The sequence below is a fragment of the Petaurus breviceps genome, unplaced genomic scaffold, assembly GCF_028583685.1.
Source record: "Petaurus breviceps papuanus isolate PSGF00001 unplaced genomic scaffold, PetGlider_PUasm1.0 90750, whole genome shotgun sequence".
Classification (NCBI taxonomy): Eukaryota; Metazoa; Chordata; class Mammalia; order Diprotodontia; family Petauridae; genus Petaurus; species Petaurus breviceps.
The window spans coordinates 76,675-103,989 of NW_027187335.1; the positions used below are offsets into that span (position 1 = coordinate 76,675).

The 27,315-nt window shown below is 43.7% G+C and overlaps 1 protein-coding gene across 6 annotated transcripts; it reads left to right on the forward strand.

Annotated features, from left to right (window-relative positions):
• The first annotated feature begins 12 nt into the window (after positions 1-12).
• Positions 13-26,118, forward strand: MTMR4 (myotubularin related protein 4). 6 transcript variants are annotated; one of them, XM_069067410.1, is made up of 19 exons: positions 13-140; positions 1,492-1,529; positions 5,611-5,700; positions 6,408-6,524; positions 6,893-6,975; positions 8,077-8,237; positions 8,390-8,486; positions 9,071-9,184; positions 9,701-9,897; positions 10,122-10,250; positions 11,059-11,170; positions 11,616-11,811; positions 12,109-12,294; positions 12,399-12,569; positions 12,716-12,870; positions 21,434-22,850; positions 23,145-23,255; positions 23,482-23,570; positions 23,728-26,118. In XM_069067410.1, exons 2-19 carry the CDS (start codon positions 1,527-1,529, stop codon positions 23,903-23,905), a joined length of 3,606 nt encoding a protein of 1,201 aa, XP_068923511.1. In that variant the 5' UTR covers positions 13-140; positions 1,492-1,526; the 3' UTR covers positions 23,906-26,118. The 6 variants fall into 6 exon arrangements, with proteins under 6 accessions (XP_068923511.1, XP_068923512.1, XP_068923514.1 ...); XM_069067411.1 differs by lacking the exon at positions 13-140 and adding an exon at positions 258-955; XM_069067413.1 differs by lacking the exon at positions 13-140 and adding an exon at positions 258-747.
• Positions 26,119-27,315: the final 1,197 nt, after the last annotated feature.

Sequence of the window (27,315 nt, forward strand, 5' to 3'; positions counted from 1 at the left end):
CGGGCACAGGAGAGGATATGATTGGCTGGGGAGTAGGGGCCCCGTGGCAGGGTCCCGTTTGCGCGGCCTCAGCAGCTGCGGGAGACGGAAGTGGTGGGAACGCGGCCTCGGAGGGTCGGGCAGACGCGGCCCCGGCCCGGGTGAGTCACCGCGTCCCGTGCATAGCCTGTTCGGCCTGGGAACCGCTAGGTCCCCGCCCCGCCCCCACCATCTGCCTTAGGGCCCCGCCCCCTGTCACTGTAGGCCCCGCCCCCTGAGGCTTTAGACCCCGCCCCCGGACCTGGGCACCTGGGCGCCCGGGCTTCCGTCCCACCCAGTACCCGTCCGGCTGGGGAAGCCCTGAACTGGCCGGGTTTCCAGGGCGAGGAAGGCGGGGGAGTCCCCGACTGCATGGCCTGGCCCCAGCCTCTCGCCCGCCGGGCTCCCCGCGCTCTCTCTTTTCCTCAGGGGCCGCAGCCTTGCCCCTCCCCAGAGGCGATTTTGGGTCTTTGGGAGGCCCTGGGCTCCCAAGGAGGGTTGGGGTGGCTGAGAGCGATCAGGCCAAGGGAGATGGGAGCGCTTCCCCCTTCGAGGCCCTTCTCCCAGAAGTCTTCCTGGGGGACGGGGAGAGGGCTTCTTGCAGCAAGGGCTTCCTGAGTTTGGGTACCAAGTGGGAGACGAATGCTGCTTTCAGCCCTGCAGGTGCCTCAGAGTGGGGTTGGAAAGGGAGCCTTAATTCTGAAAACTGCCGGCCAAATCCAGGTGAAGGTAGTTCGCCTGCTCTTGGGGCTTCATTCTCTCCTATGGCTGGTCCTACATGCTGCCGAGATTGAGTGGGTGACCTCCTCCCAGTACCTTCTGTTTCTGACCCAGGCCAGTTATTCTTGATTAGCCCCTTTCCAGTCTGGCTGCCCTCTGGTCCCAGGCTCTGAACTCCCTCCTATCGTCTGTCTTGGACTTTAATCACAGTAAACAGGTCAGCCCCACATACTCCAGGCCACCAGTCCTTTTGGGTTTATACTTCACTGGGGCTGCAGGAAAAAGAGGTTGGAGTAGAGTATTCCAGGAGTGAGTAAGGGTTGGGAATTCTCACTTCCTTTGGGGGCTGTCAGCCCCTGAGGTCCAAGGATGGCTGCCTTTATCAAGTCATAGGGGTTGGAATCCTGTGTTGATCCTAGGGAGGCTGAGAGGTAGGACACCTGGCCTTTGAATCACTGATTTGCTGGGTAACCATGGATAAGATGCATCTCTACTCAAGGCTTGTGAAGCTTGTTCCAGGCTCTTCAGAATAGTCACCAAGGGATAGAGGAACTTGACCTTTCAGCTTTTGTCTTCTAGAACTCCATTACCTTAGCTAGTGCTTTAATGACTCATGAGGAAGCTGGATTCCAGGGTTGGGGAGGTGGTTTTGGGGAAGGGCTGGGCCATGTGATCCATTGACTGCACGATGAAGAGAAAAGTAGCCCTGTTCACTGATCCTGACCTTTCTCCCCTCCTTTATTCTCCTCACAGTGAGAAGCAGACAGCCAGGACTCTCACACGGTAGGATGGTGAGTATTCACAGCCTCATGTTTCTTTCTTACCTGGCTTCCTCAAGTCCCTTTCCTTTATCATGGGTCTTTTCCTTAGCCAAGTTTGTGCTTTCTTTCTCTACCTGGGACCCAAAGAAAGCCTAAGCTTTGAGTTCCATACAGCCTACCTACTTCTCCCCTGCCATTCCAATTCCAAGCTACTTTCTATACTCCTGCCTCCACGTTCTTCCTACTCCTGACCTTTAGTCTCAGAGATGAACCTGGGACTCCATCCCTAGAACACCAACCTTACTGGGATTGGATAGATTATTTCCAGAAATCCACATTTTATCTAGCCCTCCAAGCACTGTTTAATAACCACCAACTTTTCTCTTGGCTTTGCAACTTTTAAAATTTGCCCTGGATCCCTGGTGGAATTTCCTGAGGTTAGGCCCCTCCCTACTCCATTTATTCTGGGTTCTGCTTTGTCATTAGTTTGATGCTCTTTGTGACTCTTACTTTGTGAGATGTTGGTAGCATCTGATGCTATTTGGGAGGGAAGTGGAGAGGTTCCACAAATTCATTGAGATGATGATTTAACCTCAAAACATCTGTGATCCTTCATTTGCCACCCAGGGTAGAACTGATGCGGTGTCCAGTAAGTTTGAATTCAGGGCTCTACTGGAATCCTTCTGGAATGGTTTATCTCAGTCTTCATTTTAATTTATTAGTCTCACATGTTTTTCATTCCTTGTTTCCTTTCTTTCCTCTCTTTATTACTGGCCCTATCTATTTCTCTAAGCTTTCAACTAGTAGTTTTACATGGATACCTGGCCCCTGAGAGGTGAGACAGCAGGATGAAAAGGGTGGAGGAGGGGTGAGAAGGGGATTTAGGTACTTTCTAAACCAAATGTTCCTTTACTTTGGGTTGTTTCTTCCCTTTTTGGGGTAAGATTTCCCTTGTATTAGGGAAGAAAATACTTTCAGTTCTTCCTGTAGCACCAAGATTTCAGGTGTTACTTTTGGAGGCTTTTATAGAAATGACTAAAGCCTCTTTCCATGGAGAGACTTTGAGCTCTAGGGTGCTTATCAGTTGACTACTTCTTATATTCTTTCTTCCCAGCATCTTCCAGTTTTAAAGACTCAGAGAAGAATTTGGGGCTCTAGCTGTCTCTCACTCTAGCTCAGAACTATTTTGTAAACCTTCTGATTATTACTCTCTGCTTCTGCCACTCCCCTCTTTCCCACCAACCTCCCTTGTCATATCTGAAGATTCAGTTCATTTGTTTAGAGGCAGCCTCTTATAGTGGAAAAAGTTAGAGTTGGATTTGGGAGAGAGTTGGACTTGAATTCTGCTTCTCACATTTATTAGCTATGTGATTGAGCAAGACATGACCTCTCTGAGCCTCAGGTTTCTTTTTTGCAAAATAGAGGTAATATCTTCATTACACAGGGTTGAAGAGAGGGATCAGGTGAGATAATGTATATAGATCACTTTGAAAACATTTATTATTCTTTGTCATTTATGGGAAGCTCCTTTTTTCTTTTTCTTCTCCTTTTGGGAATTCTCCTTTACCCAAGAATAACTTTCCCCCAGGAGTCAGAGGACAGAGAAAAATTATGAGGTGAGGTGAAGTTATCACTAAGGCAGAGGTTTTGGCATCAGAAATCCACAGGGACCAAATTTTCAAGAGGTTTGGGGTGACTGCCTTAAACCAAACTGGTCTACCTTTCTAAAGGGCTTGTGGGGGTGGGAATGACTGGCATTTCTTTTGTTCTGGGGGAGAGTGTGTGGGTGACTTCAGAGAGGAGAGAGGCAGGTATTAGAGGGCAAGGAAACAGGCTGATGGAGGATGGGGAGATCATTGAAGGAAAAGGGCTAGGGAGAATACTAGGGGGTTAGGAAAAAACTGAGGAATGGCCTCTCTGGGCAGAGAGAACATTTTGGAGAAAGAAATGGAGATGGGCAGGTGGAGTTCTTGGGGGAAGAGGCTAGATGTATTTCTTAAAAGAGGGAAGAATAGAGTTTGGGAGGATATTGGGGGGAAAGGGGGCATGAGTTGACAGGGAGCAGGGGGAAAGCACAACAGATACTTGAGTGGAAATTTCTCTGAACTGAAGGGGTTGTTGGCTTTTTCCCTTTCTCATGACAGTTGCAATGCTGCCCTCCTACCCCTGGACTCCAGCAGCCTAGGAGATGCCCCCAACCATAGACTGCATTGGTCGGGGACCCTGTTGGATGGAGGGGTGGAGCCTGAGTCTGCTTTGGGGGGGAGGGGGAGGCACCAGGCAGGCAGTCCTAAGTGGCCAGCTGCAGAGCGGCACCGTGGCTCCGCCTTCTTCCTTCCTCCTTTCCTTACTTAGCTTGGAGGGCGGAGCCAGGGCCCAGTCCATTGTGGAAAGGAGGGGAGGAAGGGGAGGGAAGGAAGAGGAGGCCCCTGTCTTGGCGCTTCCTTGCTGCGCTGGTCTTGCTGCTGCTGCTGCCCTTGCTGCTGTTGCTGCTGCGGTTACTGTATCTGTTGGGCCCTGTAGCCGGGATGCTGTGGGTGCCCCAGGCTGGTGGAAGGGCAGCAGCTAAGGCTTCGGGGAGATGCACACTGGCCCCAGCTGCCTGCGACCATGAGCCTGACTGCCCGAGTCTCCTGCTCAATGCTCAGCTGCTTTGTAAGTGCTGGCTAGGCCTGGGATGCTGGGGTTTCTCCTCTCTGCTGGATTCCCTTCCAATCTCAGTTGTTAGCCATAGAGACTACATAGCATGCTGGTTCCTGAGTATCCTTTGCTGGTATCCTTTTTTAGCCCCTTGGCCTAACCTAATGACCTTTGCAGGGGAGGGGAGGGAGGTGGGAGGTTAGGCTAGGATTAACTCTTTCCTGGAACCCACCTTAATGTATTGGTGTCAGAGACTGCCGCAGACTAAGGATGGAGATTTATTGGCTCTTCTTGTAGCCACTGCCCTTGACTGCAGAGCTCTAGGCCCCGCCCCAAAGGGGGTTACCATTTCTTACCCTTCTCATCCCTTACTTTACCCCCAGTTCTAGGCAATATACCCTTGCTTGTTTTGATGCTGTTTGGCCACCTGCCTATTTTGTATATCCTTGTACCCATGACTAAGGTGAATCATCTCTCACTTTTCCATCTCTTCCCCTCCATCTCTCAAGAACTCTGTCTGTCCTGACATGGCAGTCTCTTCTCCTTGATTGTCCCCTAGACAGCTAGATACCTTTCTCTTTTCCTTCTCTCCTTTTCTTTACTTTGCATAAGCCTTCTATCTCTTTCCTTCTGGATCTGTATCATTCAATAGTTCCCTCCCCCTCTCCTGATTATTCTACTTCCTTATTTCCCCAGTCTTCCAAAATACTCCATAACCTAATAAGTGTTTCTAAGATCTTCCCTTTGCTGTCCTTGGGTCTCCTAGCCCCTCCTAATTAGTGATAATCCACTCTTCTTAACCTGTTGGGGGAGAACTTCTGCTCATATTGGAATATTCTCCAAGAATTTCCCTTCAGAACAGGATTCAGGGCAGGGTTGCTTGTCAGGGGAGGGGATCTGTCTACAGTCTGAGCTCCAACAAAGAAAACAGGCCAGTCAGCTTTCTGCCCCCCCCCCCCATCTCTCCAAACATATCTTTGATGCAATATAATTAGAAAGCATCTACCAAGACCCCCTGGAAGCATAGGACTAGATTTCCTGCCCTCTTCCCTCTTTGTTTTCTTCATTTATCATCCTTTTTCTGGCTCCAGACTCTTGTTCTTTATATTTCTTTCCTCATAATCAGTTGTCAACTTTGAAGTCTTTTCTTTAGAATATCCTCTTGACCTCATTTCTTATTCTCTTATTATATCTCATAATGTCCTTCCCTCTCCACTCTTTGGAAATTTCTATTCTATTTGAGAACCTCTTGCTTAGGAGCCTAGACTCTTGGTTCCTCATCAACCTTTCATTCTAACTCTTCCCCTGCTCATTAACCTTGAGCTGTTGTGGGTTCTTCTGTCATCCAAGTCTTGATTTCCTGTGTAGAGTTCCTCATCTTAATGTTTTTTGTTTGTGGGGTGACCTTATGGACTAGAAGGACCGTTGGGGATAGGAACCTGGTAACTCAGGGTGGTGGCTTCCTTCACAGGGTGAGGAGGGGCCCCCCAGCCTGGAGTATATCCAAGCCAAGGATCTGTTTCCCCCCAAGGAGCTAGTGAAGGAAGAAGAGAATCTGCAGGTGAGAGTTTGGAAGCTGAGATGCCTGGAAAAGGACCTTGGATCAAAAGTCAAGAGACCTTGGTTCTTATGCCAGGTCTGGGACTATGGGCTGGCCATGCTATTATGGGCCCTCTGTTTTCATCAGCAGAATAAGGGGTTGAGATCAGATGGTTTCTAAAACTTTATTTCTAGTGCAGAAATTCTGTGGCCTTTGATTTATGACCTACTTGATTTCTTCCTTATTGGGAAGGTAGTATGGCAGAGTATAGTGGAAAGGGCCTGGGTTTGGAGTCAGGACCTGGCTTCCAATCCTTGCTCTGCTACTTTCTGCTTTGTGACCTTGTCACTTCCCCCCTCTGGACCTCAGGCTCCTCATCTATAGAATGAAAAAGTTTGTCTAGGTGGCCTCTGAGGTCTCTTTGGACTAAATCTGAACCAGAGAGGAGGTTTGTTTGATGCTGTTCATTGTCATCTGCCTCCCAACCCAGGCCAGCTGGGAGGGGAGTCTTTTACCTTATTGTGGAACTTTTGGCCCCAGGGATGGGAGGGACAACTCTCTGCAGGGCAGCAGTTGCCTGGTATAAGTTACCATGGAGAGGACTTACTTCCCTTGTGTTGACCCGGCTCCTCCACAGGGAGCCTTAGAGAGCAGAGGTGTGTTTGTGGGGGTGGGGATGATAAATAGGGACAGGCTTAGCTCTAACTCCTGGGCCTATCTTTTGGCAGGTACCTTTCACAGTGCTGCAGGGGGAGGGGGTAGAGTTCCTAGGCCGGGCAGCTGATGCCCTTATTGCTATCTCCAACTACCGGTTACACATCAAGTTCAAAGATTCGGTCATTAACGTGAGTTCCTATTCTTGTTCTTTGCCCCAGGTAACAGGAACTGGGTGGGTTTGTATGTACGGGGTGGGAATGAGGGGGTCCTTCCCAGACCCCAGACTCTTGTGGATTATCCCTTGCCTTCTCCAGACCTGTGGCTCCTCTTGTGGCAGGTGCTACTTTTCTACTTTCAACAAGAAAATCTATATGAGGTTCTTGTCCATTTATTTCACTTTGGGCTTCTGTCTCATTCCCTCAGCTATGTGCCCCACTACCTTCTTTTTCTTAGCCTGTTTTTTGGACATTCCGTACCTAGTATTGAGAGAGATGAACTTTTAAGTTTTGAGGGATTGGGTCCTGAACTTAGCCTTCCTTCTTATCTTCCCTCTTAGGTGCCCTTGCGGATGATTGACAGTGTGGAGAGCCGGGACATGTTTCAGCTTCACATTGCCTGCAAGGATTCCAAGGTGGTGAGGTGAGGATAGCGTAGCCATTGGGTGTCCCTGTTCTATCCCTCCTGTCTTTGCCAGACTTCTCTGCTGCCAAGAATTCTCTCACTGAATCAGAGTCTAATTCAGTTCATCAGATGTTTATCGATTATCTACTAATGCTATGTTTTCAAGGACAACAATAAAGCAGTACCTTTTCTCAAGGAACTGTTTTAATTTCCTTATTTGTATGGAACTTTTCAGTAATAAATTGTGAATTATTACATGTCTTCTCTTCCTCAGACACCTTGCTCGGTATCTCCATTAGTCAAACATTAGGTATTTGTTGAGTACTTGCTAGGTGCCAAGGAGGATAAAGATGAAGAATGGTTCCTGCTTTCAAGGAATTAATATTTTAGTTGGGGATACAGAACTAGTATTTACCCATTTTCTTATTTTTTATGTTAAATTGTGTGGTATTGACAGGTACTTGAGGGATTTAGACACTCCTTAGTGAAGGGTCTTTCTTGATGATAATGGAGTTGGATAAAGTAATTGAAAGTTTTCTAGAGGAGGTCATATTTGAATTGAGTCTTGAAGGAGGGATGGGTAACCTTCTGATAGAGGAGAAGAACGTGATAATGAGCAGCGATATAGGGGCAGGGATCATCATGGCATATTTGGAAGGATGGTGAGGTTTGAGATTTATGTTAGGAAGGGTAGGGAAATACGATTGGATGAAATTGGGACCTGATATCAAAGAGGGCTTTGAAAGACAGTTAGTGAAGTTAAATTCAGAAGAAAAAAAGCAAAGGGATAGGAGAAAAAGAAAGACAATTAGGAATTTAGATTTCATAAAACAACCAACCAGGGCTATTGTATGGAAAAAGGGCCCTTGAAAGAGGACTAGGACATCCTCTAGGTGGAGATGGAGGGGGGAAGGAACAGGTGTCCAGGCCTCATGACCAGACTCCTGTCTTTAGGGTATCCAGTCTGACTAACATAGGCTAGCCAGCTTCCTTTGGATTCATGTATCAGCAGTATTCCAGCCTGCCATTTCTTATTGCTTTTCTGGCCCCCAAACTGCCTCCTCCCCTATGTATTACTACCCTTTGCCTTATCTAGTCCTGTGGCTCTTTGTATGGCAGGTGCCACTTTTCTACTTTCAAGCAGTGCCAAGAGTGGTTATCAAGGCTGAGCCGAGCCACTGCAAGACCTGCCAAACCCGAGGACCTTTTTGCCTTTGCCTACCATGCCTGGTGCCTGGGGTTGACTGAGGAGGAGCAGCACACCCACCTTTGCCAGCCAGGTAAGTTGGTGTTTATGTCTTGTGTCATCCTCAGGGCCACTTTCTGTCAGCCGTTCTCCTAGGTGGTGGTCTGACTTCTCTTTCCCTCCCTCCATTTTCCTTAAAGATCATAATTCCTTCTGAATACTGACAGTGGGTGTGTGTCTTTGTAGGAGAGCATGTACGATGCCGGCAGGAGGCAGAGCTGGTGAGGATGGGGTTTGACCTGCACAACGTCTGGAGAGTCTCGCACATCAACAGCAATTACAAGTGAGGGCCAGAGGGAAAGAAAACATTGTAGGAGAAACAGCAGGAGAGGTTCTGACCCCACCTATGACTGCACCCCGTTTGGAACTCTAATCATTGTAGATTGTGTGATAATGGGAAAAATTTGGTGGTTGAGGAAGGGAAAAGTCTGTGATCACTTAATGAGGTCTTGCTCCCAGAGGAAAACAGTATGGCAAAGGGGAAAGAACACTCAACATGGAATCACAGAGTCTCAGTCTGAATTCCTGCTCTGCCACTTACTACCTGTGTGATCTTGGACAAATCACTTAATTTCTCTGTGTGTAGGTTTTCTCATTTATAAAAATAAAGAGGTTAGGCTCAATGACCTCTATGGTCATAGGATCATAGCTTTTAGAACTGGAAGGGACCTCAGAGGCTATTAAGTCTTCACACAAGGTCACATAGCTAGTCAGTGTTTGAGGTGGGATATTGAATCTTGGTCTTCCTGACTCCAAGTCCCAGTGGTGCCCTATCTACTATTCTGTGTCCCTTAAGTTTTAGACCTACGATCTTGTGTTCTGTATTTTCTAACCCAAATTCAAGTGTATTCTTTGGTTTCTGTTTAGGCTATGTCCCAGTTACCCCCAGAAGCTTTTGGTTCCTGTGTGGATCACAGATAAGGAGTTAGAGAATGTGGCTTCATTCCGTTCTTGGAAGCGGATCCCTGTTGTTGTGTATAGGTAAGGAAATGGGACTTGTGTGTGTGGTAGGAAGGGTTGATGTTAGAGGAGGTTTTCTTATTCAGGAGGAGAAAGGGTCTCTACTTTTGTCTATGGGCAGCTCAGGCATTTAGGATTTTGGGAGTAGTTTGCTTGACTCATGAGGAGTCGATCCCTGGGCTCTGCTCTGGTTTTGCCCTATCTTTTAGGAGGAAATTCTGTTCCTCCAAAAATGATCTTTATGGAGAAGTCAGTCAACTTTTTAAAAAATTTTAACATTTGCTCTACATGGAATACTGACAGCCAGATAAAGTTACTGGTGGGTTTGGAGTTCTTGGTATGATCCTCTGTCTTCCTGTGTGTGTCTAACAGGTTACATGTTACACAAATCTCACAGAATCAAGGTCATCTTTTAAATATAGAACCTTTTTACTTTTGTCCCTCTCTGCCTCTGGGTTGGCTTCTCTGGTGAGAAGCTCTCTGGGACAGGTCTCTGTCTTTGCTTTGAAAGCAGCTTGACGATGTTCTTCTTTCTAGGCACTTGCGCAATGGGGCTGCGATTGCCCGTTGCAGCCAGCCAGAGATCAGCTGGTGGGGTTGGCGCAATGCTGATGATGAGTACCTGGTTACATCTATTGCCAAAGCCTGTGCCCTGGATCCTGGGGTGAGGGCAGCTGGGGGTGTCCCTTTCAATGGGAACAGTGAGGGAAGTGAAACATGTGATGCTGACTTCGGTAAGATGTGGCACTCAATACTGAGGGGCACGCTTTACCTGAAACCTAATTCCCAGGGAGTTAAACTGAGGTGTGGCGGTGGGAGGAGGGAGTTATCACTTAATATGTACGTGGCTCTTTCTCCTTTAGCTGAGTAAGAGGGAGAGTGCCATAGGAACAAGGGAAAACTGGGACAATTGTTTCTGACCTTCCTACCTTGGGTGTCCTTTCCCCATGTGTTTTAGATTCCTCTCTTACAGCATGCTCTGGAGTGGAGAGTACTGGAGCCCCCCAGAAGCTGCTCATCTTAGATGCTCGGTCCTACACAGCAGCAGTGGCTAACCGAGCCAAGGGCGGAGGCTGTGAGTGTGAAGGTACATTCACCTTTTCCCTTGTACTTGCTGACAACTTACTTTTCTTCACCTACTTTGTCTCTGTGTGGTGTCCAGAGAGGTCAGAGTAGTTCAGTTTATAACAAGATCCAGTCCTCACTCTGAGGCCCCATTTTTGTCAGGCAGGTACAGAAGTGGGGACAAGAGACCTCCCCGTGCCTGTTTAGAATCATACAATCTCAAGAGTTGAAAGGGACTCCAAAGGCCAACTAGCGCAATGTGTATCTGAACAGGAGTTATTTCCACAATATCCTCAACAAGTGGTTGTCCAGACTCTGCTCAGAAATGTCCTTTGATGGGCAACTGATTCCTTCTCCTTTTCATATTCCCACTCCTCACCCCCAGAAGCTCATTCTACCTCTGGAAAGCTCTAATTGTTCCTTATTTTTTATTTTAGTGACTGAAATCTGTCTCTTGCCAGTTTCTATCCCTAGTTCATAATTCTGCTGTCTGGGGCCAAGTAAAACAAGTATAATCTCTTCTACTTGGCAGCTTTTTATGTATATAAAGAGACCCATCATGTCTCCTTCCTAAGTCTTCTTTTCTCTAGGCTAAACATGAACATGTCCTTCTGCTGATTTTTTTTTTTGTGGAGGGGGAAGGTAGGGCAATTGGGGTTAAGTGACTTGCCCAAGGTCACAAGGCTAGTTTTGTGTTAAGTGTCTGAGGCTGGATTTGAACTTGGGTCCTCCTGACTCCAGGGCCGGTGCTCTATTCACTGCACCACCTAGCTGCACCCCAGGGTACTCTATTCTTGACTGGCTCTTATTGTCTCTTCTCTCTTTTGCAGAGTACTATCCCAACTGTGAAGTGGTATTCATGGGAATGGCCAATATCCATTCCATTAGGAACAGCTTCCAGTACCTTCGAGCTGTCTGCAGCCAGATGCCAGACCCTAGCAAGTAAGTACTCTTTGCTGTTCAGATCCTGTCCTAGGCTGTATCTTATCCTATATTTTCTTTTTTCCAGGGAAGAAGTGACCTGAACATTTAAGTTTAGATTGGTTCAGGAAGCTTTGTCCTGGGTATAACTGTAATCTCTATTTGTTATGAGTCAATCCTGGACATCCCAGTTCTGTTCTTAGCCAAGTAGTTTGTCATGAGATGTGAAAGGTATGAGGGATAATTTCTTAAATTTAGTAGTCTTCCAAATAAAAGGAAACTTGTCAAGAGAGAGTGGTTGAAGTGTGTACTTCTCATAGGAATGTCTTTTGACTCATTTGCCTCCAGTGTTGTGTCTTTTGGTTTCTGCACTCCTGGGGAGTTGTTGGCCCTATGTGTACTGATAGGGAGTCTTCCAGGGACTTGGGGCCCTCAATAACAAGTTTTGCTATCTTCATCGAAATAGCTGGCTGTCAGCCTTGGAGAGCACCAAATGGCTGCAGCACCTGTCAGTGATGTTGAAGGCAGCAGTGCTGGTGTCAAACACGGTGGACCGGGAGGGCCGGCCAGTACTGGTGCATTGTTCAGATGGCTGGGACCGTACTCCGCAGATTGTAGCCCTGGCAAAGATTCTATTGGATCCCTACTATAGGACTTTGGAGGTACAGATGGTGACTGGGGAAGAAGAGAGGGAAGAAGGAATATCTTGGGTTGTGGATTTTGGGAACTGAGGGTGTGAATTTGAAATTCTCTGTTAGAAAGTCTGGGACCAGTGTACACACTAGACTGAAACCTTTAAAACCTCTCCTAAAATAAGACCTTTCACTTCACTGTAAATGCTTATTGATTTGATTGTTAAATGAGTCCTGCTTCAGGACCTTTTCCACAGAATACCCCAAGGGCTCTCTCTAACCTTGCTTGAGGAATCCCAAGGCTTAGGGTATTTGCTCTCTTCACAGGGCTTCCAAGTGTTGGTGGAGTCTGACTGGCTGGACTTTGGTCATAAATTTGGTGATCGATGTGGTCACCAAGAGAATGCAGAGGATCAGAATGAACAGTGCCCAGTGTTTCTCCAGTGGCTTGATTCAGTTCACCAGCTGCTTAAGCAGTTTCCTTGTCTGTTTGAATTTAATGAAGCCTTCTTGGTAAGTTGAAAGATTTCTCTGGTCTCTGGGAGCTTGTGGCCTAAGAAAGGGCTGATACAGACAGTCAGGTTTCCAAGATATGATGAGTTGATTTGGTTCTCTAGGTAAAACTGGTACAGCACACGTACTCCTGTCTGTATGGCACATTCCTGGCCAACAACCCATGGGAGCGAGAGATGCGCAACATTTACAAGCGGACCTGTTCTGTGTGGTCCCTCCTCCGAGCGGGCAACAAGAATTTCCACAACTTTCTTTATGTTCCGGGGTCTGAGCTGGTGAGCTTGGACACTCTTGTGGTTATGGCAGGAGCTGGCAGGGTTTGGTGGTGGCAGAAGCAGCACTAGGTGCTTGGAGAAGGAAGGGTTGGCAGATTGAAGCATCATGGTAAGTGACTGAATAATATATTGTGCTGTCTCCTCAGGTCCTCCATCCTGTGTGTCATGTGCGTGCCCTGCACCTCTGGACAGCTGTGTACCTTCCAGCATCATCTCCATGTACACTTGGGGAAGATAGCATGGACCTTTACCTTCCTCCAGTATCTCAGAGTCAGGAATTCACTGGCCGATCTCTGGATAGGTAAGAGAAACCTTTTCCTCCTTCCCCCCTCATTTAAATGTAGGTCTTTCTTGATATATTTAGAACAAGTCTTTTAAATTGGGTGAAAAACTGCCTTGGCACATAGCTAGTTCAAGGTGCATTTTGCACTTTCTTGAGGTCTTCTCTCAGTGTACAGTATTTCCTGGAGCTGCCCTAATTCTGTGACACATCAAGGAGGGGGAGGAGCCCTAAACAGAAGGGGATGTGATGGCATGGCATCAATAGCTTTTCTGTTGTCAGATGTAGGGAGTCTGAAAACTTTTGACATGTCTTCCAGCTTTAGCTGTCAGAAGGACCTGATTGTCAGTGGGAACTGAATCCCCATATGGGGGTAGACTTGATTTATCTTCCAGAAAGAAGCAGACGTTTAAGTTGATAAATTTTATTTATCTGGTTCCCCAAAATCCTGTTCTAATATCTTACTGTGATGTGGTGGAGATCCTGCTCTCTTGAGGGTTATACTAGCAGAGCACCGAATTGGTCATGTACTAGGTGACAGACTGTTCTTCTTTTGTCTGAGGATTAATCTCGTGAGATCTTAAAGAAGCTCATAACCAGATGATTGGCCTTGCCAACTCATGAAGACCTTGCTAGAGGAGAGAGGAGAGACATTACAATCTGCATTGGTGGAGGAAGGAGTCTCCAGAGTGATGAAGTCATTGATCTTTGAAGTTTTGATGTAAATAGAAGTTAGAATGATCTCCTTGTGCTGAGAAACTTTAAGTTTTTAAACCTAAAAAAAAATCAAAAAAACCTCCCCAATTTTTCATTTTAATTCAGTAAGTGCTTATTGTGCTTTTTGGAGGCATATGAGCTCCTGTCATATGAGGATTGGTTGAAGGAACTGGGGATGGATAGGTTGGGGAAAAGACTCAGGTATCTAAAGCGACCTAAAGTGGAAGAGGCATTAGATTTCTTTCTTGTGATCTCTGAAGGCAGAACCAGGAGCAATGGGAAGAAGTTGCAAAGAGGCAAACTTTGTCTTGATGTCAGGAAAAATGTCCCAACAAGGACAGCTATCGTGTTATGGAATGCCTCAGAAGGAGAGTGGATTCCCCTTCACTAGAAGCCTATAGGCAAAAGCTAGATGACCAGATGTCTTTCTGTAGAGATTGTTGTTCGGGGAGAAGTTGGACTACATAATAATTGCTAATAGCTAACATTTATATAGTGCTTACTGTGTGCTAGGTACTATGCCAAATGCTTTATATTTATTATCTCATTTGATCCTGTGTGAAGTAAGTGTTATTATTTTTATCCTCATTTTATAGATAAGGAAACTGAGACAAAGAGAGGTTAACATGCTCAAGGTTACACATTTATTAAGTGTCTGAGGCTGAATTTGAACTCAGATATTCTTGAGTTCAGGCCCAGTGCTCTGTCTACTGTGCTATCTTGCTGCCCTAATGACTTCTAAGATCTTTTCCAACTCAAAATCTGTGACTTTATGACCCCTCTTTTTGTTAGATTAGATAGCCACTGTGGTCTCTTCCAATTCTGATACTCCGTAGTTCTGAAGTAAATAATATGGTTCTCCTCAGATATCTTCTAATTGTGGAGATTCTAAAGATAAGCTTGTAAGAGTGGTAGAATGTTACAGATTGCATATATAAAGAATACCTAAGGAAATTAAAAGCAAGGAAAGAGCTGTAGGAGGTGATTAGTCAGGGAAAGTGTCATGAACATTAGTCATAACCTAAGCAATTAGTAGAAGTGTAGTCAAAATGAGGGGAGGGTGGGGGGAAGGGTAAAATAGTAAGGAGATGTAGCTGACCAGAGTAGAAAGGCTATGATGGGAAAGAATGAGAAGATTCAGCTAGTGGATGGACCATCTTAAGTACCAATCTGATTATTGTGGATTTGATTTGGTAATCAAGAGGAAGCCATTATAGATTCTTAAATAGGGGATTAAATGATGAACATGATGTTTTAGGAAGACTAATCTGATGATGTTGTAAGCTGATCTAAGTCATAGAGACCAGTTAGAAGGTCATTTTAGAAATGCACATGTGAAGACTGTATTTAGACTACTGTTTATATAAAAGAAGGATCAGATTGAAGGAGTTACCAGCAGGTTTTGGGAACAGGAATGGGGGTGAAGAAAGAAAGAACTAAGAAAGAATTAGAGATTTGAAACCTAGGACTCCAGAAAGTAGTAGGACATACATTGAAATCATGTTGAAAAGCTAACTTTTGGGGAAAGAGAATGGGTTTAAGATGAGGTGGTGATGGGATAGCCACATGGAGGTGTGCTGTAGGCCACTGGAAAGACTTGGGAGTCACTCCATGAAGGTTGACACTAGTTTTATAAAATCAAATGTGAGTGGTCTTTTTTTCATGCCATTTTTTTTCCTTCTTGATATGTTCTCCATCTTCTTTTTTTCTCTTTAAATTCTACTAAGCCTTTTAAAGTCCAGCTCAGATTTCACACCCTTCTTGGAGCCTCTTCCAGCCAACCCAGCTGGGTAGTTTTTCTCTGTCCTCTTAATTTGTAGAACACTTATTATTTAGTCTGTGCTATTCAGTTTAACAGATTGTCATTTTTTTTAAATGTTTTTATTTCATTAAATAGTTTCCAATTACATATAAAAAATGTAACATTCATTATTTAAAATTTTGACTTAAAAATCCTCCCTCTCCCCTCGCCCCTCTCACCTTCTTGAGAGGGCAATTTAATATCCGTTATACATGAGAACTCACGCAGAACATTTATCCATATTAGCCATGTTGCAAAAGAAAACACAAGTCAAAAAAAAAAACCCCAAGCAAAATGAAGTTTTAAAAAAAGTATGCTTCAGTTTACATTCAGAGTTCATCAGTTCTCCCTCTGGAGGGGGAGAACATTTTTCATTACAGGTCCTTTGGAATTGTTTTTGGTCATTGTCTTGATCACAGAAGCGAATTCTTTCATAGTTGATCATCCTTAACAATATTGCTATTACTATATATAGTGTTCTTCTGGTTCTTCAGTTTGCATGAGTTCTTATACATCTTCCTCAGGTTTTTTTGTAACCATCCTGCTCATTTCTTTCTTTTGGGGTGTGTGTGTGTATGTGTGTATATATACATATATATATATATATATATATATATATGTACACACGCACATTTATATATTAAAATATTTTATTTTTATTCCAATTACATGTAAAAATAATTTCTAACATTCGTTTTTGGTTTTTTTACTTTTGAGTGCCAAATTCTCTCCCTCCTCCCTCCCCCACCTTGAAAAGGCAAGCAATTTGATATAGGTTATATTTTTTTTTCAGAATTTATTTATTTTTAGTTTTCAACATTTGTTTCCACAAGATTTAGAGTTCCAGATTTTCTCCCCATCTCTCCCCTAGCCCCCACCCCAAGATGGCAAGCATACTAATTACCCCTTCCCCCAGTCTACCCTCTCTTATATCCCCCCCATACCTCTCCTTATCCTATATCCATTCCCCCTTACTTCTTGTAGGGCAAGATGGATTTCTATACCCCATTGCTACAGGTTATATTTCTATGTTAGTCTTGTTGTGGCAAAAAAACAAACAAGAAAAATAAAGAAAAAGTTTGCTTCAATCTGCATCCAGATTCCATCAGTTTTTTCTCTGGAGATGGATATTATTTTTTCACCATAAGTCCTTAAGAATTGTTGTGGCTCATTGTATTGCTGAGAGTAGTTAGGTCATTCATGATTGATCCTCATATAATATTGTAACAGTAACAGCTGTATACAGTGTTTTTCTGGTTCTGCTCATTTCACTTTGTATTAGTTAATGTAAGGCTTTCCAGGTTTTTCTGAGCTGCTCATCATTTCTTATAGCACAATTGTATTCTATCACAATAATTTGGCATTACCTGTATTTCCAATTCTTTGACATCACAAAAAGAACTGTTCTAAATATTTTTGTACAAATAGGTCTTTCTTGTTTTCTTTGATCTCTGGGACATAGACCTACTAGTATGGTATTGCTATATAACATACACAGTTTTATACCCTATGGTATGTATGCCCTTTGGGCATAGTTCCACATTATTCTCTAGAATGAATAATAGTTCTGCAAACTAGTTTACAGTTCTACCAATAGTGAATTAGTGTCCCAGTTTTTCCACATTCCTTCCGGCATTTGTCATTTTCCGTTTGTCATGTTAGTCTGTGTGATAGGTGTGAGGTGGTATGTCAGAGTTGTTTTAATTTTCATTCTCTAATCAGTAGTGATTTAGAGTATTTTTTCATGTGTTATTTGATAGCTTTGATTTCTTCTTAAAACTGTTCATATCCTTTGACCATTTATCAATTGGGCAATGGCTCTTATTTCATAAATTTGCCACAGTTCTCTATATATTTGATAAATTAGGGTTTTATCAGAAATGCTTGCTGTTTCCTGCTTTTCTTCTGATTTTGGCAGTGTTAATTTTATTTGTACAAAAGCTTTTTTTTGCTTTTTGGAGGGGGAAGGTAGGGCAATTGGGGTTAAGTGACTTGCCTAGGGTCACATGTCTAGTAAGTGTTAAGTGTCTGAGGCTGGATTTGAACTCAGGTCCTCCTGACTCCAGGGCCAGTGCTCTGTTCACTGTGCCACCTAGTCGCTTCATGCAGAAGCTTTTTAATTTCATATAATCAGAATTGTCCATTTTACTTTCTGTGATCCTGTCTGTCTCTTGTGTGGTCATAAACTCTTTTCTGATCCATAATTCTGACAGGTACCTTTTTCCATGCTCCCTTAATTTACTTATGGTATCACCCTTTATGTCTAGTTCATGTATCCATTTTAACCTTATCTTGGTATATGGTATGAGATACTGGTCTATGCCTAGGTTCTTCCAAACTATTTTCCAGTTTTCCCAGAAATGTTTGTCAAATGATGAGTTCTTACCCCAAAAACTTGAGTCTAATCCTTCATAACTAGATTACTGTGGTCAGCAAGAGAGTTATTAATTCCCTTTTATATATAAGGCATTAGACTAGGTATTATGGATGATAAAAGATAAAATAGCAACTGTTCTCAAGGAGCTTACTATTCTGTTAATGGGGGAACAACATAAATACCACAGTCTAAGGAAGAATATGATAAATATGATGAGAGAAGTACAAAATGCTATTGGACTTTAGAGAGGAAGAGATCCCATTTAATTCAGTAGAATCAGGAATGGGTTTATGAGGGTCACTTCTAAGACAGGCCTTGAAGACCAGTTAGAATTTTGTAACCTTGGAGTCACCTTTGACCTTTCTCCATCTCTGATATGATACTTCCAATCAGTTGCTAAGTTTTATGCTTATTATATCCATAGCATTTCTAGAATCCATCCCCATTTTTCCCTTCTTACTATAACCACTCTATTGTGGGCCCTTACTTTTTTTTTTCCACCTAGATTACTGCAATAACTTGTGAATGTGGCTTCTTACCCACAGTCTAATCTTATCTCTAGTTCATCCCCATACCACTGCTACATTTTCATAATGCATAGCTATGATAATGCCATCCTACCCCCTCAGAAATCTTCAGTGGCTTCCCATTGCTTATGGGAATAAAATTTTTTTCCTTTGTTTTCAAAGTTTCATTTATAAGTTTTGTTTTAACATTATAAAATATAAACTCTTGACTCTGGTATTCAAAGCTTTCTATCATCAGGCTCCAACCCACCTGTTTAGCCTCATTTCATACTTTTCTTCATGTATCCTGTGTTCTCTTCAACTGGATTACTCTTATCTTACCCTCTTCTACCTTAAAGTTTTTTCCTCATGCTGTTTCCCATGTGTCATTTAGAATTCCGTCTTCCCTGTATTTCTCTGAAATACATCCCTTCCAGGCCAAACCCAGCCACTTTATTTTTGACTCTCATAGATGAAATTGATCTTTTTCTTCAAATTTAGAATAGTACTTTATCTGACTCTCCTTTACTTGACTTTCTTATTATCTCTATCACAACCTATTTTGTATCACACTCATTTATGTACAAATAATAACTCTTCTATACCTCCTTTAGAATATTAACTTTTTGAAGACAGGAACTGTTAATTTTTCTATTTTGTAGTGGAATATACATTTAGCACAGTCCCTTGCACATAGGAGGTGCTAAATATGTGTTTAACTGAATTGAATTGCATATGTGCATCTTCAGCATAGGCATAACATGAATAAAGGCAGGAAAGCATGGGATGCATTCGGGGAGCAGTGACTGGCATGGCAGGGGGGCAGTGGAAATAAGGCTGGAAGGAGAAGGTAAGGCCATATTATGGAGGGTCTTGAGTGCTGTTCAATATTAAATTGAAGATTATAGAAGTAATGTCTTAGGTACTAGGAGCCATTGAAATTTTTTGATCAAAACAGTAAAGCAAATAAAAAGCTGTGCTTGGAGAAGATTATGCTGGCAGAAATGTATAGGTTGGATTGGAGGGAGAAAGACTGCAGGGTAGGGGAAGGGAAGGAAACAAGCCTTTTATTAAGTGCCTCCTATGTACCAGGCACTGTGTTAAGTACTTCATTTTTTTACATGAATAAATAATTTATTGGAAAGATTATTGGGCCATTAGACTTAGAGTTATTAAGGGGCCATAGAAGACAATTATGTATGACTGATGCAAAGAAAAGCATCCACATTTACCACATATGTGAGAAGTGCTCATCCAGGTTTTCTATTAAAGACCCTCAAGTGAGGGAAGCCCTGCCACCTAACAAGGCATTGCATAGGTGGATGGCTCGAAGAGTTGAAAATGAGTTAGGGATGTTTTGCTTTGTTTTATTTTGTTTTTCTTTAACATCAAGTCTTGGATTTACCTCTTTGTTAAATCTACCTACTCCTCTAAGTTCTGCCACTTAGGACTAAGCAGAACAAGTTTAATTCCTCTTCCAAATGATAGCCTTTGAAATACTTGAAATCAGCATCATGCCAACTGAATTCTTCTTTTAATAAGCTAAACATCTCTAATTCTTTCAATTTATCTTTTTATGGCTTGGCCTCAAGTCCCTTCAGTATAATACTTGTCTAACTTTGTATATATCACAGCCATTTTGGGTCACTTGAAAGAGAAAAAATTTGTTGAAAAGACGGATAAGCTCCTATCTTCTGCCTGGAGTGACAAACAACCTTAGAGCTGAGACTTTGAGAGTCAAAGGGAAAAAACCTTCTGGCCATGCTGTTATTGCATTAGTTGGAAGAACTTCATAACATTTCAGCTAAAAAGATGTGCTAAATACTTTACAAATATCTCATTTGATTGTCACAAAAACCATGGGATGTAGGTGCTATTATTATTCCTATTTTATAGTTGAAGAAACTGAGGCAGATAGAAGTTAAGTGACTTGCTTAGCATCACACAACTAGTAAGTGTTTGAGGTTGAATTTGAAATCAGGTCTTCATAAGCCCAGTGCTCTTTCTACTGTGCCACTAACCTGCTCCTACATGCAATATAATTTGAATCAGGAGACCTGTTAGAAAGTAATTATAGTAGGCAAGGTGAGAATAGAATCTCAGACAAGATGGATAACAGTGGAAATGAGTAGGAGGGGATAGATGTGAGAAACATTTTGGAAATACTTAGAGATTTTTGAAACTGATTTGACTATTCTCTCACATCCAAATATGACTTCAAAATTTTGAGCCTGGGTGACTTGGAAGGGGAAAGAAAAGGAATATGCATTAATATAGCACATACTGTTTGCCAAGTACTGTGCTAAGCATTTTACAAATATTATCTCATTTGGTTCCCCCAACCACCCTGTGAGGTAGGTGCTGTTTTTATCCCCATTTTATAGATGAAGAAAGTGTGAAGCAAACCGGTTAAGAATGGTGATGATCTTAACAGAAATAGGGGAGTCAGAAAAGAACTGTTTTTTGTGGGAAATGGTAATAGACTTGCTTTGGAACATGTTGAGTTTGTCTGGCAAGCTAGTAGACATGTGAGAATGGAACATGGGGAAAAAAGTTGAGACTGGAGATAAAGACTTGGGAGTCATCTGTATAAAGGTGATAATTAGTTTGGCCTAATCCTTAGGATGACCTGGGTTCAAGTTCTGATTCTGCATGCTGGCCGTGTGATTCAGAGAAAGTCACTTCATCTCATGCTTTGGGCAACACTTTTTTTTTAAAATAATTTTTCTATATTCTATTTTATTATTATTTGCTTTTTGGAGGGGGGAAGGCAGAGCAATTGGGGTTAAGTGACTTGCCCAAGGTCACATGGCTAGTAAGTGTTAAGTGTATGAGGTCAGATTTGAACTTAGGTCTTCCTGATTCCAGGGCTGGTGCTCTATTCACTGTACCACCTAGCTGCCCCCCCTGGGCACCACTCTTAAGACTAGATGTAGATTAAGTTCTAGATATGCATTAGCATAGGAAGATGCTCACTGGGAGCTCTACAGCTGTGAAATCACCAGTCCAGTCCAATGAGACAAGTGTTTTCTTTGTATCTCCTTAGTGTGTAGGTACTCACCCTAGTAGGTACTCAATGAATAATTTGTTCACATTGACTTGGCTATAGAATAATTTATAAATCTTTGTTTTGGTTTTGAATCTCTTTCCTGACTTATACGCTTTTCTTCCTTGTTCTCACAGATTACCTAAAACAAGGTCCATGGATGATCTTTTTTCTGCCTGTGACACCAGCAGTGCATTGACTCGGACATCCAGTGATCCCAACCTAAATAACCACTGTCAGGAAGCCAGGGCAGGCCTGGAGCCCTGGCATAGTAATTCTGAAGGAACAGATATACCCTTAGTAGAACATGGGTCAGGCAACTCTCAACAGCCATTGGAGGAACTGGGCCATCTTCATCCGCAGCCCAGCAATCAAAAAGACTGTTTGAGCAATAATACTTTGAAGAATCACATAAACTGTCCCCCCAGTTACAAATTATTAAATAGCATGGTACTACAGCAAGCAAAGAGCCACTCCTGTGATCCAGAAATCAAAGACCTGGAAGAAACCAAGGACTCTGAACCAGTTGCAAGCCCTCCTGTTCTGGACAAACTATGTAGGACTTATGATGACATTGGAGAATATCCACTTACACACAGTCCCAAGAAAAATGCTGCCAACAGGCTCTCCCAGGTTGTTTCCTCTGAATGTAATGGAATCTTTAAACTTCCGGAGTCCTTCTCTCAGGATTCCCCTCCTGATCAAGGCATTCTTGAACAAGCTCCCCTAGACCCCATGCCAGGCGTGCCCTACAAAGATGCTTCAGACCACAGTTTAGGTGTCTTTCATAACCCACCAAGTATTGCCTGCCAAACTCTTCCAGACCCAATCCTGGGTCTCTCTTGCCAAGACCTTTCAGACTCTGTGTCAAATATTACCCAGGAGCAGCAGCTGAATACTCAGCTGGATCCTACCCACTGGGAGGAAGATGTTGGTCAGAGAGGGAATGTTAAAAATGGGCCATTATGGGAAAATCTTCGCTTTGGCAAAGGACCATTGGAATTGGTCCGAAAGCCAATTTCCCAGAGCCAGACAAGTGAATTTTCATTTTTGGGATCCAACTGGGACAGTTTCCAGGGAATAGTGACTTCATTCCCAAATGGGGAGACCCCTAGACGTCTGCTTTCCTATGGCTGTTGCAGTAAGCGGTCAAACAATAAGCAGATACGGGGTTCAGGAACCTATGTTGGTGGCCAGTGGGCTCAGCGAGAATGTGTGAAGTCACCTGTTTGTTCTAAGCATTCCAGTGGACACTGTACTGGCTCAGCAGGAAAAAACAGCCGGACATGGCTATCTGGTCACTCCAAGCAGGTGTCTAGTATAAAGCCTGTTCCACTGAGTTGCCCTTCTCCAGTGCCTCCTCTCTACTTGGATGATGATGGCCTCCCCTTCCCCACGGATGTGATCCAGCATAGATTGCGGCAAATTGAGGCAGGGTACAAACAAGAGGTAGAGCTGCTACGGAGGCAGGTGCGTGAACTCCAGATGAGGCTGGATATCCGTCACTGCTGTGCACCTCCAGCAGAGCCACCCATGGACTATGAGGATGACTTTGTAAGTAATGACCTTGTTCTACCAGTCAGTTTCCCAGCATGATTTCATTGTGTTTTGTGTTCTGGGGACCAACCTATTTCCTCCTGGGAATATAAGAACAATAATATAATATAGTATAGTATAATATGTAGACTTTTTCTCTTTTCTGTGGTTAGGATATTAAAGAAATGGCTCTCGTGCCATTTGTCACCATCTCCTAGTGGGATGATCTAAGGGTGAAAATCTTATTGTTTTAGGTAATGACTTGGGATTTTAAGGAGCATCTGTTTTTCCATGCCTTTGTATTTTCTTTAGACATGTTTGAAAGAGTCAGATGGCAGTGATACAGAGGATTTTGGCTCTGATCACAGTGAGGACTGCCTTTCAGAAGCAAGCTGGGAACCTGTTGATAAGAAAGAAACTGAGGTATCTATATTATACAAGCACATTTGCCCACACAGACTGCTATCTTTCACTGAGATGAGTGATATATACATGAGACGATATGTCAGGCACTTTGCACTATGTAAATGCTATTATTATAAATTTGGTAAGGCAAATGATAGCCACCTGTAAAATAAGAGGAAATTTATTTTGTTGAAACAATCTACTTCGAAAAGAACCTGGATTTTTCTCCCTTTACTTCTGTTAGGTGACTCGTTGGGTTCCAGACCATATGGCATCTCACTGCTATAACTGTGACTGTGAATTCTGGTTGGCCAAAAGGAGACACCACTGCAGGTAAGATCTTTTGACTTTAATCAGAAATGATTCCTGTGTATTTTAATTTTTTTTAGGTTTCTCCTTCCCACACTGATGACCTCTGAAACCTATTTCCACTCTATCACTTATTCTCAGTACATATGCATTTTAAAATCTTCTTTTTATCTTTTGGCAGAAATTGTGGGAATGTGTTCTGTGCTGGATGCTGCCACTTGAAGCTGCCCATTCCTGACCAACAGCTCTATGACCCAGTTCTTGTCTGTAACTCATGTTACGAACACATTCAAGTGTCACGTGCCAGGGAACTCATGAGCCAACATCTGAAGAAACCCATTGCTACAGCTTCTAGCTGAATGCCAGTGGAGACCACCTGTCCAATTTCAACAGGTTTGAAGGGAGGATCTGCTTCAGGTATAGTTTTGAAGGTTCCTTGGTGTGGCTCATGAACACAAAGTTCGAAGACACTGTCTTGTGAAGTCCTCCTTGGTACCATCAGACTGGAGCAGAGAAATTCCAATTTGGCAGAGTGCCCTCTAATGGTGAGAACCTCACCTTGGTGTAAAAGGTTCTGCTCCAGACCTAAAGGTCTGGAGACTTAAGGTTATGTAGGTGACACCAACTTTTTTCACCTTGGGGGGGTGGGTCATAAGACAATGATGTCAAAGGTACTGCCTGGTGCAAAGTGCCCAAACAGCAATAGAAAGACATGTTTATAACCAAACTCCAAGCAGCAACTCAGCTCCCATTTCTCCACCCTGATAAAGCAGATTATAATGTACAAGCTGGGAGTTCTTAGCTTATCTGAGATGATCTCCACAGCTTACCTCTGTGCTCTGTGTCTGTGCATGAAGGCTCAGTCTTTAGAGACACTCCAGTGTAGCTGCATTAGTTCTGTCTTTCTGTGGAGTTTGGTTTGAAGAATGTTTTGGAAAGTGGTGAAGTTGGATGTTTTTGTTTCTTGGCTCATGAGCTGGCAGTATGGTGGATACTAAGTGTAGAAGAAATTAAAAGGAGCAAAACTTCATTTTGGAGCAGAGCCAATCTCTCTTGATATCCAGTCCCAATACAGAGGAGTTGTTTGAGCTGTGAAAGCAGTAGACTCAGTCACCCAGTGGTCAGCTGTGAAGGTATGAGCTGTAGAAAATGAGGAGATGGGGGAAAGTAAAAATCCATTTGTGGAGGTGTCTGCTGGTTTGTTCAGTGCCCTTTTTGCTTGACTTCTCCCAGTCATCCTGGTGCTAACACAGGAACTACACCCTGATCCTCTCCTGGCATGAACGTAGAAAAAAAAATTCCAATGTTGCCCTTCCCTTGGCTACTGCCTCCTCTGGGTCACACTGCTCTTTATCCTGAACACTTGACACCTTGAGGGTAGAATTTAGCGTTTGGTTTTTACCTCCTGGAATATACTGTTTGGTATGTGAGGGTTTCAGAACAAATGCTGCTGTCTATTTCTGTGCACTTAACAATGGAACCCAAACAGAAGAGGATATAGCATTGATACCAAAATTTGGAGAAATGCAGGTCCATTTGGACTGTACATTCTGTTCTTTTCATCGTAACATGTACCAGTGGCACTTAACCAAAAGATACAGTGATATAGCCATGTCCTGTAGTATCTGTGTTTGTGGGACAGATACAGTCTCCTTGGTCCATAATGAAACCACTTCCTGGATTTCCTCTTGGACTTCCTTTACTCTTTAGATAGCGGGTATACAACAAAGCATTATATCTAAGCTGATCCTGTTTGACAGATTGGGATAACAGGTTTTTGACTGTTTCCATGTTGCTTCCTAGAATTTTATCCCCAAGACTTTTTACTTTTTCATTTTTAAGAGAACTAACTAGGATCTGCATTTAGGAAGAGGATAATTTAGAAGTCCTGACCTATTCTTGATTCCTACAGAGAAGTATCAGTGCTGTCTTTATTCAGACCATGTGCTAATGCCATGGGTGTAAGGAAAACACAATGGTTATATTAGGTCAAAGTAGCAGAGGATTTGGGGTTGTTGGTGTTTTTTTTTTTACATTTTACATGAAGGAGTTGAATAATGGAGACTCCAGTGTAGGAAACTCCCGAGGCCACTGAAAAAGTAGCAAACTGTTCACTCCTTATCTAGTATGTAGTCTGATACATAAAATTCTGTGAAGTACACTCTGATCTTTTAAATTGAAAGTTGAGTGGCTTTTTAATTGTTTTGACCTGTTTTTCATTTACATTTTACTTTGCCCATGCTCAGTTCTGTACTTTTTATGGTGGTCTGTAAAAACTCAGAAAGCAAAAAAGTTAAGACTGTGGCAATATGTGAAAAGAGGAGACTGTATCTGTGCACTCTGTGTGGCTGTTTTGAGGGACTGTACCATACAGTGAGTTAAACTGCATGGTATTAAAGAGAGACTTAGGGGCCTCCAGCTCAGCTATGTTCATCAAAGACTTCTTTCAGAGCTCTTGTGGGTGTAAAGTAATATGATGTGGCCAAAAATCCAAACTGTTTAGTCGCATTGTGACAAACATGAAATGTGCTGTAAAAACTCAATACAGTTTAAATAAAATCTCTATATTAGTGCTGCTTTGTTGGGTCTTTTTACTACTTTTTTTTTTTTTACAGTTTTTGTTGTAGATTTTAAGTCTGAGCCCCAACACTTAAATTTTGTTACTTTGAGCAGTACCCAGGCAATATGTCCTTCACTGACAACCAACATCCCCTTCTCTGCTGATAGACACCAAATCTCTTAAACCCTTTTGGCTTCTGGGGGGCAGAGGGGGAGGGAATTCTGAACCCAAGATCCTGAGAAGCTATTTTCCCGTCTGTTCCCAGTTTTTCTTTTATTGTTACTTGTAACTAGGCCTGTGGGAACAGATTCCAGAGTTTTCTCAAGTACCTAGGATCCCTGTTCCCCACCCCTCCCCATTGACCTCCCTCCCACATTTTGCCTTTAGCCACACCAAAGTTAATAAATTGGGCTAAGCAAAGGCACATGGTTGTGTCCTAAAGAGTATGGGATCTCAGAGCCTGTTTGCAGTTGGCCAAGAGGATAAGGGCAATGCCCTCTTGGGACCTGGGAGCATAGGGTACCTATATTTCTCTTATTGATAATAAACATTCGACCCCACTGTCTCCATGACTTATTTGTTTTACAGGGTTTTAAACAGGTTAAGTGACCTTTCCAAGGTCACCCAGGCCAGTCCCGGAGCAGGACAGGGGATTTGAACCCAAGTCCTGGGAATCCAGCCCAGGCACTCTCAGCCCCACCCTACACCACTGGGGTCCACGGCAAGCACCCTACACACAGTCGTTCCCTGCTTCTTCCCCCCTGCCCTTTTTCCTGCCATTCCTCTGTTCGATGGGGGCTGGGGCGGGTCACACCGGGTTCCTTAACGGAATGAAGTTTGTTTTTTGCAGCGGCTCAGGCCAGGGAGCACGCGGCCAGGCGGTCGGGTAACCACCGGCCATGGGCAGCCCCGGCCCCCCGGGCTTGATCGGCCTCCCGCGAACACTTATGGGGGAGGGGAGAGCCCGGTGGGGGAGGGGATGGCGCGGAGAGCAAGCCAGCGCGTGGCGGGAACTCGAGGCCCCATTGGCCAGGTTTGAAGGACTGGCGTGGCCTCGAGCACCAACGGTCTCCTGGGGGCCGGGGCTGGGAGCGGGGGGTGCAGGAGGGGGGAGGGCGAGGCGAAGCCCCGGGGGGATCGAGAACGGGGTGGGAGAGCCGGGCTCGGCAGTGGTGGCGGCGGCGGGGCGAGGCCCGGGCATCGAGGGCG

Excerpts from the sequence above, each read along its gene's own strand:
- MTMR4 (XM_069067408.1), top strand. The coding sequence starts at position 4,110 with ATGAGCCTGACTGCCCGAGTCTCCTGCTCAATGCTCAGCTGCTTT. Across the intron at positions 5,701-6,407 it reads AGGAAGAAGAGAATCTGCAG|GTACCTTTCACAGTGCTGCA; the intron begins GTGAGAGTTTGG and ends ATCTTTTGGCAG. Across the intron at positions 12,570-12,715 it reads ATGTTCCGGGGTCTGAGCTG|GTCCTCCATCCTGTGTGTCA; the intron begins GTGAGCTTGGAC and ends CTGTCTCCTCAG.